This window comes from Lampetra fluviatilis, chromosome 15 (assembly GCF_964198595.1).
Source record: "Lampetra fluviatilis chromosome 15, kcLamFluv1.1, whole genome shotgun sequence".
NCBI classification, from domain to species: Eukaryota; Metazoa; Chordata; class Hyperoartia; order Petromyzontiformes; family Petromyzontidae; genus Lampetra; species Lampetra fluviatilis.
Window position 1 is genome coordinate 7,563,417 of NC_136289.1, and position 16,728 is coordinate 7,580,144.

At 43.8% G+C, this 16,728-nt stretch overlaps 1 protein-coding gene across 4 annotated transcripts in view; it reads right to left on the bottom strand.

Annotated features, from left to right (window-relative positions):
- The window catches only part of RFC1 (replication factor C subunit 1), a 37,781-nt gene that overhangs the window by 13,587 nt on the left and 7,466 nt on the right, over positions 1–16,728 (bottom strand). Inside the window, exons 3-14 of one of the 4 annotated variants that reach the window (XM_078863049.1) lie at positions 14,199–14,337; positions 12,092–12,223; positions 7,435–7,745; positions 6,540–6,608; positions 5,893–5,979; positions 4,484–4,538; positions 3,425–3,648; positions 3,198–3,302; positions 2,230–2,409; positions 1,626–1,730; positions 808–1,297; positions 9–115 (exon numbers count right to left, since the gene is read on the bottom strand). In XM_078863049.1, the coding sequence (XP_078719175.1) occupies positions 9–115; positions 808–1,297; positions 1,626–1,730; positions 2,230–2,409; positions 3,198–3,302; positions 3,425–3,648; positions 4,484–4,538; positions 5,893–5,979; positions 6,540–6,608; positions 7,435–7,745; positions 12,092–12,223; positions 14,199–14,337 (2,004 nt within the window). Of the gene's footprint in view, positions 1–8; positions 116–807; positions 1,298–1,625; positions 1,731–2,229; positions 2,410–3,197; positions 3,303–3,424; positions 3,649–4,483; positions 4,539–5,892; positions 5,983–6,539; positions 6,609–7,434; positions 7,746–12,091; positions 12,224–14,198; positions 14,338–16,728 lie in introns of all 4 variants that reach the window. The other 3 variants (XM_078863048.1, XM_078863051.1, XM_078863050.1) reach the window with 3 other exon arrangements.

Below are 16,728 nucleotides of genomic sequence, written 5' to 3' on the forward strand. Positions count from 1 at the left end.
CCTCTCACCTGGCACACGAGGGCGGCCGTTGTGGTTTTGCCTACGCCGGGAGGTCCTGACAGCAGCGCAGCCTTGAAACCAGAGCCATCATCCTTCCCGCCGAACCTGAACCTTCCTGCAGTGTCGAGAGAAGGGCCATGTTTGAAGAATAAATCATCTCATGTTTCGAGTGACCATTACGAGGATTACTAACATTATGGTTCTCAGTGTGATTTGGGAGGGAGCAGTGGTGCAAGAGATAGTTCACTGCGCTACAAATTAAGCTACCTGAGCTTGATTCCCAGCCACGGCTAACATCAGTGGTGAGTTGTATCTGAACCCAATCTGACTCACACTTATCACCATGTTGAACAACCCCCATTGTCCAGCAGTAGATTGAGGAAGAGCTGGATATTATTAGTTTCTACTTGTCATCAAAGTTAATTTTCAATCTCTGGCTCTGAAAAAAAAATTCAGTTAAGACAGTATTTGTTCATGGCAAAAGTGGAAGGGACATTTCAGCCAGTTCTTCACTACTGGCAACAGATGGTATGTTGAGGTGAGTCACGCCTCCCGTAAAGTCATGTGCGTGAAAACAACGCAAGGGGTAATACCTGTCTCAAACTTTTGAACAAGGGAAGATTTCTATATACCTGTACCCACTAAAATAGCCACACGAGATACCTTAGCTATTGTACTTGAGTCTCCATGGCTAGCAACGTAGAAATTCCTTCTAAACAGCACACAAATCCTACAGACGTAACTACCCTCTGCTGGCAAACCATCTGAGATCTAAGGCTCCTTGGAAAGCACGCATGGACTCCTCACCTACGCTAGGGGCGGCCTTCCTTCCACCGCCACTTGCGCCTCCGTGGTTGCTGTGCCAGGCGCGCAGCCAGCGCAGTAGTTTGTTGGCCGGGCTCTGGTCACCCTGTTGCCCGATGATGTTCTTCAGGGACTGTGGCCTGTAGCGGTCTACCCACAGCAGGCTGTCCCCTCCCACTTCGGGGCCACTGCCCTTCTTGGGGCTCCTGGTCTCAGCCGAGGGTCCTCTGCCCGTCACCCTCCCAGCCCAGCCAGTCTCCGTCCGCTCCGTTCTCCGCTGCTGCTCGGCAGCGGAGAAGAGCTGCTTCCGGGTCACGGTCGAGGTCTGGTTGGTGCCACCGGCCTCCTTCGTGGGCTTGTCTGGAGACGTGCTAGTTGGCTTGTCCGGTGAGGTCTTGGTCGGTTTCTCCGGTGAGGTTTTGGTCAGTTTGTCCGGAGATAACTTTGTCGGCTGGCTAGGAAACTTCTTGGCGGCGAATTTAGCCTTGGAAGCCTGCGCGCACGAGAGATAATCATGCGCTAGGGCTGGGAGTTGAATATCACCGCGCCTATCAAAGACACTTCATTTGCCATCAGCTTCACCTTAAGCAAAAACAGAGTGTAGTTCATCCGGTAGAGACCTTGTGGATGTTAGAAACTGTGAGCACAGTAGTGCGTGTTTTATAAACAGCAATTAGATCACAAGAACCTGCTAGAAATTTAATAATTGCGATTGTAAAGAGGATAATGTCTATTGTTACCGATCATTATAAGACAAATAACTTCTTTGTAAATTTAGATCAAAGTCACGGCAGTGCAAGGCTGAATGTCATAAGTCGGACCTCCGTCTCGGCGGCGATGGTGTACTTGCTCTTCTTTCCGGGACGTGTGCGGATCAACTCAAGCAGCCCATCCTCGTCCAACTGCTTCACTCGGCAGCTCTCGGCCTGGATCGGGGGTGACGGCACACACGGGCACACACGGCCACCCACACAGGCACACAAGCGCAGCCACACACACACACACGGGAATGGACAGGCATGCAAGTGCAGGCAAAGATTCACACAATCAGAACCATGCAGTCACATACATGCACAGACACACATGCACACACAGGGAAACAGAAGATTAGCTATTGTGGCCAATTCAGCTGAATCATAAAAATCCAATAAATCACAAAACAATATTCATGTAATGGATACGTGAATGTGTACAATATTGTTATTAGCAAATAAGTGTCCTGTCCACTGCAGCTGAGCTTTGTTAACCATGGGTTGCAGTTTAAACTGGCAGTGACGGTAAAATATCGGTAAAATATCCTCTGCTGGTGATTTCAAAGTGGTAGGCCTCATGTAGGCTACCGTCGGTTCCCCATCCCTGGTCCAGCGCATTCGCGTGCGTGCGTGCGTGGTCATCGGTGCCCGTGTGCGGATGAGCGCGCGGCACCTTGTCCAGCTTGGAATTGCCGGGGTCGCGGCCGACCACCAGGTAGTCGGTGCGCTTGCTCACGTTCCCCGTCACTTTGCCCCCGTAGCGCTCGACGAGCGAGCGAGCCTCTTCCCGCTCCAGCGACTCCAGCACGCCCGTGATCACGAACGTCAGCCCCTCCAGGCAGTTCTCCCCTCCCTTTGGCGGGATGGCAAACAAATAGCAGCCACACTTAAAAAATGGTGAAACGCCCCACCTGCAAATCTACCTCGTGAATTGATTAAATGGCGACAGGTTTATTTCCTGTAATTCCTGTTGCTATATGCTCCTTGTACCGTTCCTGTTCTGCTGTAATGTGCACTGATGCCTACTTTATTGGAGGGTGATATTGGCACATAAAATAAATATTGATTGATTGAGAATTCAGACGGTGAGAAAAATTAACTTCCTCAGAAAACGACTCCGAAAGGCACCTCTCGATGCCCTCCAAGTGTGTCCCCCAAACAGACAATTCGAGCTTTATACGTAATCTAAAACCTCAGAGTTGTGCTGGTTCTATGTTTCTGACCCTGCCACCAATCTACCGGATGACAGGTGCGTATCATTGCCACTGCGCATGTGAAGAAGCTTCTTTAAGGAGTCGGCAAGGAGCGGAGTAGGGTTAGCGCAACCACGGTGAAACGCAAAAACTGCACTTGTCATGATTCACAACTTTAACTATTATAGATTAAATGTATGCTCACAATAAAAGCAATGACGCCTGCATGTAAAAATAAAGCATTCACAATTCATAAAAATTACATTTCTTTCAGGCGAACACATAAACAAGGCAGAACATTCCAGACAGATAATGAGACAGACTGTACTAACAAGACAAAAAAAAGAACCGAATCTGACATAGAATGGTGTCCCTGAATCGTGACAATTCATCGTATCACGCCGAGCATGGGGAATAACTTGTTAAGTGCCGAGCGAACATTACATGCCTGTGGGATCTCCTTTGACCCGAGTGCGCGCGGACCATCCCGGCTGAGGTAGTGTCTGTATGCAGCCACGTTCTGCCGTTTCTTCTCAGAGTCTTCCAGGCCTTTCTGAAAAACCAAACGGGGAGGGTGATGGGCGAACCTAAGCCAGCAGCGTCGTGCTTGCCAAATCACTTGCTCATGTCAAATTCCACATCCGGCGAAAGTGGCATCTGTGTCGACAGTGTCACCTCAGACTTGGGCGAGGTCTCCGTGCTGCCCGTCCTGGCAGGAGAGCCCACGGCGGCACCCTTCGAACTCGGAGAACAGTCGATTTCCCTCTTAACCGGAGATAACTTCACCGCGGACAGAGGTACCGCTTTGAAGGGTGACCTTTTGGGTGCAACTTTTGGCTCGAACTTCACCAACGGTGGTGGAGCCGCTTTGGTTGGCTTCGCGGGTGACCTCTTCCTCACTAAAGGAGAAGCACAGGGATTAGTGTGTGCACAGATAAAAGTATACCCGTGCAAGGTGTAAGGACTCACGTGGACACATGGACTTACATCACGGAGCCTACTTTACAGTCCTCCTACAGGGTCAATAAGAACACATGCAAATTATGAACATTCTATGACAACAACAATTGGCTACATGAAAAACATGCTTATTATGTCTGCGGGGATGCATAGTTTAACAAATGCCAAGGTTCTGGATATTCATCAAATGTTTATCCAACAGCTCTTATCTGTTTTTTAACATTCGCCAACAAGTCCCCACTGCAACCTAATGTGGCTCGAAATGTGAGCAAATGTTTTGAATGCGGGTATCAGATTTGCTATTCAATTAAGTGCCCAGCAACTATCCTGATATCACTATTGCCAAAGCTACATTACTATAGTTATCAATACCGTAATTGTTTGAATTATCATACCATTATATCATCACATTATGAAAATCCAGTTATACTAATCATAGCATAGCGTAGTGGCCGATGGACAAGACTGGTGATAAAATGGCAGCCCAAGGAGAGAACCCATTTAAAAAGCGACTGCTGCAGAGATGGAGCGATGAGATCAATATCTGTGCAGGAGTGACACGTATGGTAGCAGCACTGGACTGACAGAGATGGTAAAGGTGTGGAGAGGTCTTCATCCAAAAGTGGATAAACAATGGCTGATAATAATGATGAATCTAAAAATCACCTCGTGAGACAATTCCATTAAACCAAACTCGCACTCCACTATGGTGGAGGATGAAGTCTCACTGAGGGCCCCTGAGCGTGTGAGAGTGTGTGACGGCGCGTCTCGTACATGCAGGTTGTTTTTCTGGCGTCTTGCTGCTGCGAGCAAATGACTCCACACGAGCCTGCGATAAACACAACACAGTGCGCGCATTCACTCGGTGCTCCAACCGAACGCCTTCCTCCACTAATCGTGTAACACGTGTCCCTTTCATGCATGCTAACACCAGGTGAACGTGTTTCCCCCGCTCTAGCACAGCTCATCTCCATTGGCGGACCTGAGCCAAGCGGAAATTCCACATTCCTATGGCGAGGGTTAATCTATTCACAAAAAAAACACCGCTGACTTTGCACGAAAGTGGTAGTTATATTATTTACTACAGAGGGATGATGGGCTAAGATGACCCTTAACTCGGATTTGAATTAGCAAATTTTCAGCCGAGCGAGTTAAGCGATCTAAGTGCAGCACCACCCGGCCAAATTAACATACTTCTTACTGCAAGTAGGCAACTTTTTAAGGGTTTGTAAAAAAGATGTTGATCAGGAAATTTTCACTGGTTCATGTAACCGGCCGCAGAACACTAGCCACAGGTGTCTTGCCCCACGGCAGATGGGGAGCGTACGTTCACAGGAAGTTCCTGTTTTTTATGCTAATGTTGGTCACGTGACCAGGAAGTGACGATGTTAGATTTCCACTGTACCACGCGGGCGTCAGCCATTACACAGATAAGTCAAGATGGCGGCACGCATCGCATCTCAGTGAGACCACAGCCGCACTTGTCCATTGTGGGAGCTTAAGAAGCATTATCTGTAAGTTGTTTATATTCCTATAATATTGGAAATGCTGTTGTAATGTTGGAATGACCGTTATAGCAATGTAAATGCCTTTATGGTGCCGTTAAGTTGTTGTAGTAAATACGAGGCCTAGTTAGTAACGAAGCCTGTGACTTTCCTTATTGTGGATGTTACTTGTGATTTAGTAGGTCGAGTCAGACTTGTGCCTATGTTGCGATCCTGAGAGTGATGACGAAGTATCTCATCCACAGTTTAGTGTTAAGTGTAATGCTGTACATTTGGGGTGCAGTGGGATGAATACACTATGTGCCTGTATGCAACGCACCAGCTTGTGCCTTTGTCTAGTTGTTCAGGGGTAATGTGGGGGCCTGGTCCTTCCAGGATCTATTGTTATCTGAGACAATGTTCTGATGCTGTGGTGTTCATTGTGTGGGTGTTTCCGAATTATAACAGATGCTGTATCTGTGTTTTCTCACCAGTTTTACCTGTTACAATCAATAAATGACGATCGGAGTTGGACGGTCATCCTGGCTCCGAGGGTTTATTGAACACATGGTTATCTACTCGACTAGCGGTGCAACGCAGCGCACAGCGAGGCCGAGATAACAGGATTTGTTCGCTGTAACACCACCCTACATATGCGTATCCATATTGCCGTGCTGGTCTTAGTCAGTGAGGCGGCACCTTCTTGTGCTGCGGAGCGACCTCCTCCTCATCCAACATGGCGAGCGTGCGCGCAAATTCCTCATCCTCGTGCAGCTGCTTCTCCAGCTGCTAAGAGGAGGAGGGGGGGGGGTAGGGTTCAGAGGGGTCAGAGGCCAACACACCGCCCTCGTCAGACAGCATGGACAAGCCCTGCGGGGAACATGTGTCCCAACGGTCGGATAGACGCAAGCACGGTGTGCAGCGTGCAAAGGAAAGCCCGCTAACTTTGCTGCTATCTGTCCTGTGCAGCACAGCGTCAGTTCGATCCTGTTTGGTAACTTCCAACACTTGGGTTAGTAAAGTAATTTAACACCGAGTCACCAACCTGTGTGCAATTAACTGTGTGTATCAACTCCATAAGTGTAAAAACTTTGCCTTTTAATGCAGTCCTGTGTATGTATATATATATTTGTATTCATAATTGGTGGCAGTGTTATCTGAACCGGTTTCTGGCGCCCATCCTACTCCTTCACCTACCCACAATGATTAGCATGATAAAGTATAGTCAGAAAACCCCCATTCCAATATGGCATTGAGAGGCCTGCGTCCAGCAATGGATTGACAATGGGCATTACAAAAATGCAGTATTATAATTCATAACTCTTTTTAAGGCTTAAGAGCCATACCTTGGAAACGTCATCTTGTGCAGATGTCGGCTCACTGGGGCTAAACGATTCATCAGTGCTGTCTGATCCCTGCAATAGCACAGTAATTTCATACAGTTACATAATATACTTATCATTGCAATTGGATTCATAACTCGGTGAATATTCCATGTCTGATCCCTGCAATAGCACAGTAATTTCATACAGTTACATAATATACTTATCATTGCAATTGGATTCATAACTCGGTGAATATTCCATGTCTGATCCCTGCAATAGCACAGTAATTTCATACAGTTACATAATATACTTATCATTGCAATTGGATTCATAACTCGGTGAATATTCCATGTCATAAAAAATTTCATGACGGCACAAATCCTGGTTTGCTAATTTCAATCATGGTCTACCTGCAATACACAAAGCATATGTAAAAAACAAGGCAATCTAAATATTGTGCCCTGGCTGAGTAAACTCAACAGGGATTATAAGTAGATGCAACTTAAAATGTCCCTCAGGTATTTCCTTTTATGCTAGGCTCACAACATTTTGTACTGCTCTTGTATGTAATTTCAGTAAAAAAAATTCTACATTTTTCTTACATCAACACTTTTTTTTATTGTTTGACGCATCTGTTTTGCTGTTTATCAATTTAGAGCCAGATCTCGCTTGAAAAAAAGACACCGCTTTCAGAGTGCTCTTACCTAGTTTAAACAGTCAATAACCAATGTATTGATCAATTAATCGGTAAAACACACCACCAGTGACACTTTGGCAATGCAGGCACAGCTTACAATCCAGATATCATGCGAGTTGTGGTGGTGAACACGGTAGACATGCAGGATAGAAAAATCCGCCGTCGCACCACCCAGTTTTAAACAACACAAGCACGCTGCGATTGGGAGGCAGCACTCACTGCTTTGCGCTTGGCCACAAGCGTGCGGTTGGAGCGCTGCACGGAGGTCGTGCCGAAGTATTCCGACACGGACGTGGGCACCAGCTTCACCGGCGACGGCTTCTTCTCCTCCACGTGCCGGCGCGATGCCGTGGCAGCAGCAGGCGCCGGCTGGGGTTTGTCACCGCGGCGGGGAGACCGCGGAAGAGCCCTCGGCTCGCTCGGCTTATTCTTGGGGCTCGATTTGGGTAGCCGCGCGTGCCCGTTTGGGACTTTGCCGGATGCCGGTTTCGTTTTGCCCTTCTTCATCTCAGGAGAGGAACTGTCTTCATCTGGCCATGGAGAAAATTTCATGTTACACAGTGGGCGCTTTTAAACGGGCTCGTCAGATAAACTGCAGTTTCTCACTGGAAGTGTAATGTTTGTAATAATGGGTCTTGACACAATAAGCGAAGGGCCACTGATGAATGGATCGGATGGCGATAATACTCTGTGATCCACATGGTCACAATTTTCAGCCTTCCTATCTTACTCTGCTACGAGGACCCAAAAGTGCAAACTTTTATCGGCTGTGTAGACAATGAAAGCAGCTTTAATAATTAAAAACGCTTATTCAATGGCATATGTATTAGAGAAGTTATATAGTTACGTATATATTCGTTTGCTAATTTCCATACAATCTAATGAAGTTGTTACATTTGTTTTTCCTCACTTTTGAACAAGGCTTCAGAGACATTCCACAGCACAATACTGGCAGCCTGCAGTTTAGTGAACAGCGCACTAAACAAACAACTAAGGTTCAAAAATCAGGGCTGTGGCCTTTTCTTTTTGTTCACGAGCAAAACGTGAACGCCTTTCAGTGCAGCCAGACGTCTGCTGTAATCCTCAGTGAGGGCCTTAACTCCCTCGACATCATAGCTGGTTTGGCCGTGAGAAATTGCAAAGGGTAAGTGTCCCTGAAGGTTTGATCATCCCCAACAGCCCTGGAAGCAAAGAGTTCACGGCCACTATCTGTTTGAGCCCACGATAAAGGGGTGCCCACGTTTATAGTACCTGCACTTTGTACTTTGCAAAACAAGACAATAAACATTTGCATTTACTCTGTTCATTTTTGTGAAGGGATACGCACAGGGTGGGAGGAGTTGTGCAGATTTCTGGGACAAAGTCCACCATATTGACGCTTCAATAATAGTGGCTTTCACAACAGATCAGATTGCAAATGCTGCCCTGGCTCGGCATGGTTCACTCCAAATGAAATGGAGTCAAGCAAAAATAAGGAGTCTTCTTGATCTCTCTAAACACACATTCACTCTTCCCACAGTGATGGTGCAAGCCGCACTTGACTGCAAAGATTATATGAAGCAACTACTTAATTACATTACATTTGTGTGAAATAGTTAATGGACTAATTACAAAAAATTTCTGAGCGGTATTAGAATTGAGCTTTTAGGTGCATCCCCCATTTTCTCATGAAAGTGGGACCCCTTGGGACCCTCACCTTTTGTTTTGTGTGCTTATTCCTCATGTCAAACAAAGACAAAGATCCCCCGTATAGCCTTAACAGACTGTTGGGGCAAGTGCTGTTAGCGAGCACCTATGGAGGCCGAAACGGTACACGAAGGGGGTGGGTGGCCAGCACCACGCCCGACCGCCTTTGTCTCCCAAGTGGCGATGTTTACACATCGCACCAGGTACTCATTTGATGCTGGGTCGACCTAGGGGAGGCCCAGGACCGGTTCAAATAATCGCCACTCGTGTTGGCCATGAACGGGAATCGAACTCGGGTCGCTGGGTTCATAGCGCAGCGTAGCGCTAACCACTACACTACTGAGCTTGTTGGTGCATTCCCCATTTTCTCATAAAAGTAGGACCCCTTCAGCTATTTGGGACCCTCACCTTTTGTCGTTTGCTTATTCTTCACGCCACCACTGCTTTCACATACAATATTTGTATTTACATGGTCTTCAAATTCGACTGCATCTCAAGACATTATATAGAAACAGAGGGTATATTTATCATGTAGAGAAAGGGTTTAGTATATATTGGGGTATAGTGGCCGCACAGTGGTTAGCACACTAAGTTATGAATCCGTTGCACTAAGTTTGAATTCCTGATGATGGCTAACCTCAGTGGCGAGTCATATCTGAAGCAGTCTAAGGCACCTCCTCTTCACCAATCCTGACCAGTGTCAAGGTAAAAAAAAAACCACCACGACAGGCACAGCATGGGGAGGGCTACATCCAGCAGTGGATAGAGAAAGGGCTGAAAATTATTGTTTTAATTGTATTACAATACATTAATCGCTTTTCAAAACAAACAATACCAGATCCTTTCTGATACATCTGTGGTTATTCAAATGCATACGTTCAATTCGGCAGTCAGAGCTAAGTCCTTCATTTGGACATCACGATTATAACCACGTAATCAATTGCACGAACGTAACATGAACATCACCTTCTGACTACACAATCAAGTGTCAAAGTCAATCGTAACCTACAAATGGCCAGATATGTTAAACCAAGCGTGTGCGCACATCTACATTGTGAGCATACTCCAAGCGCACTGCTGCAGTGCCCGAGCCCACAGCAAATTAGGCAAGCAAAGTATTCTTATCAGTCGGCAGCCTTGAACTTAAACTTCAGCTCGCACACTCAAGCTGAACATGCCCACCATGACTGCCCAATCACAGTTTAAGGCATCCGACCGTAGACAACTGTAACCAATGGTGAGTATCGTAGCAACGACATTTATGTGAACTAAACAGAGTGTTTTAGTAATATTCCTATTTGCATTTCAATACGTGCTCTTTGTGTTACAGGAAGAAACAAAATTAAACGGTAATTTCATTTACCATAGTTATTCTTTTGCTTAAAGTCCTTCAACTATTTCTTGTAACTATACTTCATTTCCACCGATTGTTATCACGACGATATTATCCGAAAATGTGCTTAAAGTTCATAATTTCTTAATTTGACACTATACTTTTGTTTTTACAATCCAAATTGTGGAGACCTTTTTTTAAAATAACTGTGGAGATCTGTAGTGAAAGTACCTTCTTGCGCGACTTCCCCTCTGATACGAATTTGTTACTTTATTAATATAATTTCAGGGTATATAGTGGTATATATGTTCCTTTATTTAGACTTTAGTTTGTGACAGCTTGCATCAATTTCCACCGAATCAAATTCCTCTGCATAATACCAAGAAGTATGTACCACATTTTGGTACATACTTGGTATTTGGGCTCAACATAAATGAGCAAACTAAAAGTCACGTGCAACAAGTTTTCAAAATAAGTTTAAATATTTGTTGGATGAACTGAACTGGAAAGACATCAAGAGTATGTGCATGGACCTTTAGCAATTGCTGAAGGTGTGGCCGGGGTTCAGAATTTTTAAATAAAGCAGCGGACGAGTGCAGGTTGCAGTGCTTTTACAAAATTAAACTTGATTTTGAAAAGCAACATACCTATGTGCTCAAGGAATAACGTTTTTAATCAGTACATATTACCCGCTGTGATAGATGAATCACAAACATGGACACTGATGAAGGTTATAGAACACATTTTACGAGTGCGCAAATAAGCTTGGAGGATTTGTGTGCTTGGGATTACACTGATAGAAAACGGGTCAAAGGAAAAACACATTTTGGATGTAATTTTAGTGGGCTGAGAGAGGACTGATCACGAGAAGGGATGATGACTGATAGTTTTCATGATTACATCAACATACATTAAGCATTAGGGATAGCATGAATCAAAATAGTTGTGTATGTCCAAACATTTTGTAACTGACATTTCATACATATGAAAGTGCAGGCAAACAGCACGTAAACATCTCCTGACTGGAAAAAATTAATTAAATATACAAACAGGTCATTTAAATCATTTACAGTCTTTGCTTTGGCCTTGACCTTAGTGAAGAGGGAGTGAGAGTGGGTGGCGTGGGGTAATAACCATGAGATGACTTTTCTTTTACTGTAAACCCAGTTATCAACGTCGGCCTTGACCATGAAGCTCCGATGACGTACTTAACCCCGACTCCAACAACGTAGGTAAAATACTCTGTGCGTGATGAGGCCAGCAGCGACAACGTGGCAGACACCCGAAAAAATACGACAGCATTATTCACATCTCTCGCTGCCAACTAAACAAGTCACGTTGCAGGCAAAAGCCACAAAAGCGTATATATGTAACTGCATACTTTGACGAGGCAATCAATGTACAGGATTCTGTTTAAGTCTGGTCCATGAAGGCATTATAAACTCGGTGTTGCAGTTGTATAGTGTACATTCTGCCCATCACTCGTTAACTCAAATATCCCACGATGTTATCCTCTACACAGCAAGCAGACACACTATTCTAGATTTGCAGTTTTTCGTTACTGCAAGGATCCATACTCTTTGGTTCTTTCGGTAAAGTCACGTAGGTCAAATTTTTTAAATAAATAAATAAGCCGCCCAAAGGTGCTTGAAATAAATAAACAATCCCGCTATCACAAATACAATCACAATTTTTTTTTCACCTAGTGACTTTACCAAAAGAACCAAAGATTAAGCAGACACACCACAAATAGATATACTGTAGCTCAGTGAAAGATCGCTTTGTAGACAAGTCGTATGGCCTCTTCACACTGCGATACGTGCAAAAGTAATGCAATTTGATCAAGGTTGTGCCTACCAGAATCGGGGATGGTCACCACTTTGCTCGTCTTGGAAGTCTTGGAGGTCTTGGTGGCAGCTGAGGTCTTCGTGGTGGATGAGGCAGAACTGTGGCTTTTCTTTTGCGGGGGAATCTCTTCCAAATCCGAATCTACACAGCACAACGTGCGGGTTCATTTTGTTTTTGAGAATATACAGATGATAATCTTCAACCTTGACGTAAAATTAGTGATTATAACTTGAAAACCCCTTTTCCACTGGTTCATCCAAACCAAGCCAGCATGGGGCCCTCATGGTACAGGTGGTTTTCCACTGGCTATTTGCCATGCCAAGTTGGAACCAAACCATGATAGACTATAAACTAAACTATTTTTTATTTTACTAGGTAAGGCCCACTGAGCTATACAGCTCTTTTTCACAAGTGACTTGGCCACAAATTATAGCTCAACGAAGTGGCTTATCACATGGAAATTTATAGCAGCCGAATACTCTAAACGAATGTTTATAAATGTGGAGGTAAATACCAGAGGACCCGGAGAAAAATCCACACGACCACGGGGAGAACATGCAAACTCCAAATATACAGGCGTCAGGATTGGGATCGAACCAACGACCTCCGCCATACCAGATGAGGGAGTTAACATCTCGCCACTGTGAATCAGACATCTGAATCTAGCACGGGGCCAGGCAGGGGCGCAGCTAATGACACTCTCATTGTATGTCACGTTAGTCAGTACACTGGGAGGACACAGTGTCATCCCACATGCGTCTTGAATAGTTCGTTGCATGTGACGTCAGCAGCATGGCTTGGATTCTGCAGTGGAATTTTTTTAGCAACTCCTGAGCTGCGCTGGGTTGGCTCAATACTGCCATGGCACAGCTCAGTTATACAATGAAAGAGAGATACAAGGCAAAATCAAGGAGCAGCAATTTGGGAACACGCATTGTTGAAAATGATTATGATATTCCAAAGACCATGTGACTCGAATTCACAAATATATGACGTATTTCACACAGCTCATGACGAACACATGACTGAGTACGTCTATATTGCTTTGGCCCATAAATGTTTCACCATCTGTTTGGCTATGCCAAGTAATAACTCCAAATATGATTTCACGATCGTCTATTGAGCCTAAAATAAAACCTGAATTGCTAATAAAAGTAAATAAATTAATGTCACGATAAAACCAGCAAAGCGTGACAATGTTTAACTAAAGAAAGGTTCATGTGAACATTGTAAATGTGCCAAGATAGTTTTATTTAAACATGTTGCGGCCCACCAACAGAAGCAAAAAGGAATGCAAACACAGCCGTGCAGCTCTGTTTTATTTACACGGCCTCCTTTAACTCGGCCCACCACTTAATCTCGCCTTCCACTTATTGAGGACCAAGGGCAAACACTTGTGAAATGACATGCTTGAGGCTCTCAGCAGAGCCACTGCTAATTTCGGGGATACCCTATCTCATTGGGGCATTCAGTGTTTGGGTTGAGCACTTTAAGCTCCCACACGCCAAGGAGTCTGTAAATTATGATCAGATTGCTGGGCTCCGAGAAAGGGGAAATGCCGTCATCCACAGTAGTGTATTTTGGTTTTCGTAGGTTTGCAAAAAACACTCCACATCTTCCCCGCACCTCCGATTAGCACGGTTGGCTACGTATGGTGCAAAAGAAGTTCAACATACATGCATATATACAACAGAAACATGATTTCAGTACGTAAATAACCCTGTAGAAAATGTGTTTAACTTGGATGGGAAGTTGCATTAGTGAGGGTGGATTTTAACTAATTAAATCCAGTTCATGTAATCATTAAACAAAGTTCTCCTCAATTAGTCTTCTAAGGCACAGCCAAAACAATCATCACGGTATTAGAAACATTGTTTAAAAAAACCTGTAATTTTCAGAGTATTTTGACCAATGTCAGTTCAATCATTCACGGAAGCCAAAATGCAATAGGATTTTCATTCATATAACTTCTAAATGCGACCGTATCTCTAAGGCGCGAGATACAGACATAGTGGTAGACATATGTTATAGAAAGAGGCAGTCAGTCTTAGGCAAAATAAATAGCTGGTCCCTGAGGCCCAGTATTTAAGGACTCAGGCTCCGGTGAGAAGCTTACCCGAGTCTGAAATGATTCCACGCTTTTTTCTGGCCTTCTGCTTTTTTGTGCCACCCTTTATGTCGTCTTCATCATCATCATCATCGCTGTCGTCGTCATCACTTTTGTCGGCTTTCTTTCCGCGGACGCGGCTCTTCAGCTGCAGAGCGACACAAATCGGACGTTCGTTAAACGCTGCCCGTACAGATCAAATGCCATAAGGAGGCAAGTGCCGCCCTAGCATCGTCCCAAGATAATAATAAAAAAAAAAGCCTTTTTTTACTTACACTACCCAGTTCTAGTTTAGCTAGGTGATCATATAATGTGGCATGACCATTTCATTAATAACAATATTCAGCGGCAGTTTTCCAAAATTGCAGTTTTTGCTACATTGTTCAAACTGCGTTTCATCACCAGATGAATAAACATTTAAGTAATGGAGACCTCGGTTCATAGCTTGCTGCTAATACTCATCACAGTGTGAATAGAGAACAAATACCTGGTGTATTTTTACTGCCTTCCCTCACTCGCTTAATCATTAAGCACATTTCCTTTAAACCGATAGGACTGTTTGAAAAATTGTGTAAATATTAAAGGCTTCTCGCCGTTTCTATTAATGAAGAGTAGGTGCAACGGTTTCCATTGACATAACCCACATGCACAAAAGTAAAATGTCCGAACTTAAATTAATGTGAAAACATAAACATCCCGTTTCCATGTTTTCCAACCTTCCTCAAACACTAAGGGCCATGTGTCCTGGTTTCAGTAAATATCCCTTCAAGATAATCAGGCATGTAACAATTTGGGGTTGCCATTCAGTTCAAGTACCGATTATCTTTTGTTTCAATTTAACCATCTCATTTGTATTTGTACAGTGTTGTTCACTGTCCACTTAACAATGACACACCATATGCTTCAATAAAAAATAATTAATTCTCACACTCCCGATTCGATGCAAGTATCGCAAAATAGCATTAATTTATTTTACTCCATGAATTGATACATTCGTTACATGCTTTTACCAATGTTACTTTTTTCTTTATGGTCGTATGTAATTTTACAGCCGTTTGTCAATCCAGTTGGATGATGGACTCCTTAAGCCATCATAATATAGGTTTAAGCCCTGCCGGTCATTGGACCAGACCTCACCACACTAGTCAAGGCGAGTTGGTGACGGGGGTGCCTCTGACAGGTTCAGATATCACTTGCCACAGTCATGCACGGAAAATGAACAGAGATCATAACGCAGGGCGCAAACCACTGCACCAACGCACAATCCCAATTTGAATTCACAACTGAATATTTCTAACCTGACGTTCAGCCCCATTTGTCTCTGGAGTTTAGATTTTATTATGATGCTTCAGACAACCGAATTGGAGTGTATTGTTTAAATAAATCATCATAATCCACCAATCTAAAAAGCCACTGCCAGAAGACCTTCCCGCACTGCCAGAGATATAAAATTCTTTGCCAAAAATAACACAGTTCTGTGGTGTTTTTAATGCCGTCATCAGAAATAATCATAAATACACGACACATGTTCTGCAGTATCCTGACACAGCAAACAATGTGGCAGAGCCTAGAGATTAACATGCCACTTCCCTAAATCACCCTAAAAATAATTTGATTAGAAAATAATACCCAAAATGCCAGGTGTCTCAGACACAGCTGCCGTGGAACAACTGTTCTTAATGTGACTGGATACTAATTCAAATTAAAAGATAATACTCCGCAAAACTCAAATTTAAAAGGTTATATTCTTACCAAATAATTTTGTCATCATCATAAGCCATAGTGAATCCACCACTGAATAAAGGCACCGCCATTCCTCACCATCCCATGAAACAATAATCCATAGAGCACCTGCACATTAGCCGGATCTCATCACTCCATCCTCGCAGTGGGATGCTACTTTTGGCTGCGTTGGTTTGTAATGCATTGTCCCCCTTGTGATTCATAATCAGTATTTATCCTGGAGAAATCCGATGAGCTATGAAGCTCTTTTTCACAGATTCAATGAACTGGTCAATAATGCACGGTCACAAATCGATGAAATAATTTTTTTTTTTATCTTCAGTATATCCCAGTGACTGGAGAAGTCATGTAAACCCATTATACAAACATATGAATAGAAAACCAAAAACACCAATTTGCAGACATGTTCAATGCACATGAGCCCATGGATGGATATTAATCGATAAAATAATGCATGGTTATACCATTAAGTGTCATTATCCAGCATCAGTAGCTGAGTTGGTAGAAAAGTGGGGAACCCACCGAAAAGCATGAGAGTTAATATCCAAATTACTCTTTGGTTCTTTCGGGAAAGTCACGTAGAAAGATATAAAATAAAATAATAATAGAATACGCCGTTTCGATTGCAACACAAGCAACCATCATCATATATTTCCAAGTTTACTATGTTTGTTTTCTCATTCATTTGTACCTGATGATGGTTGCTTGTGTTGCACTCGAAACGTCGTATTCGATTATTTAATAAAATGTATTTCTATGTGACTTTACCGAAATAACCAAAGAGTAATTCTTGCAG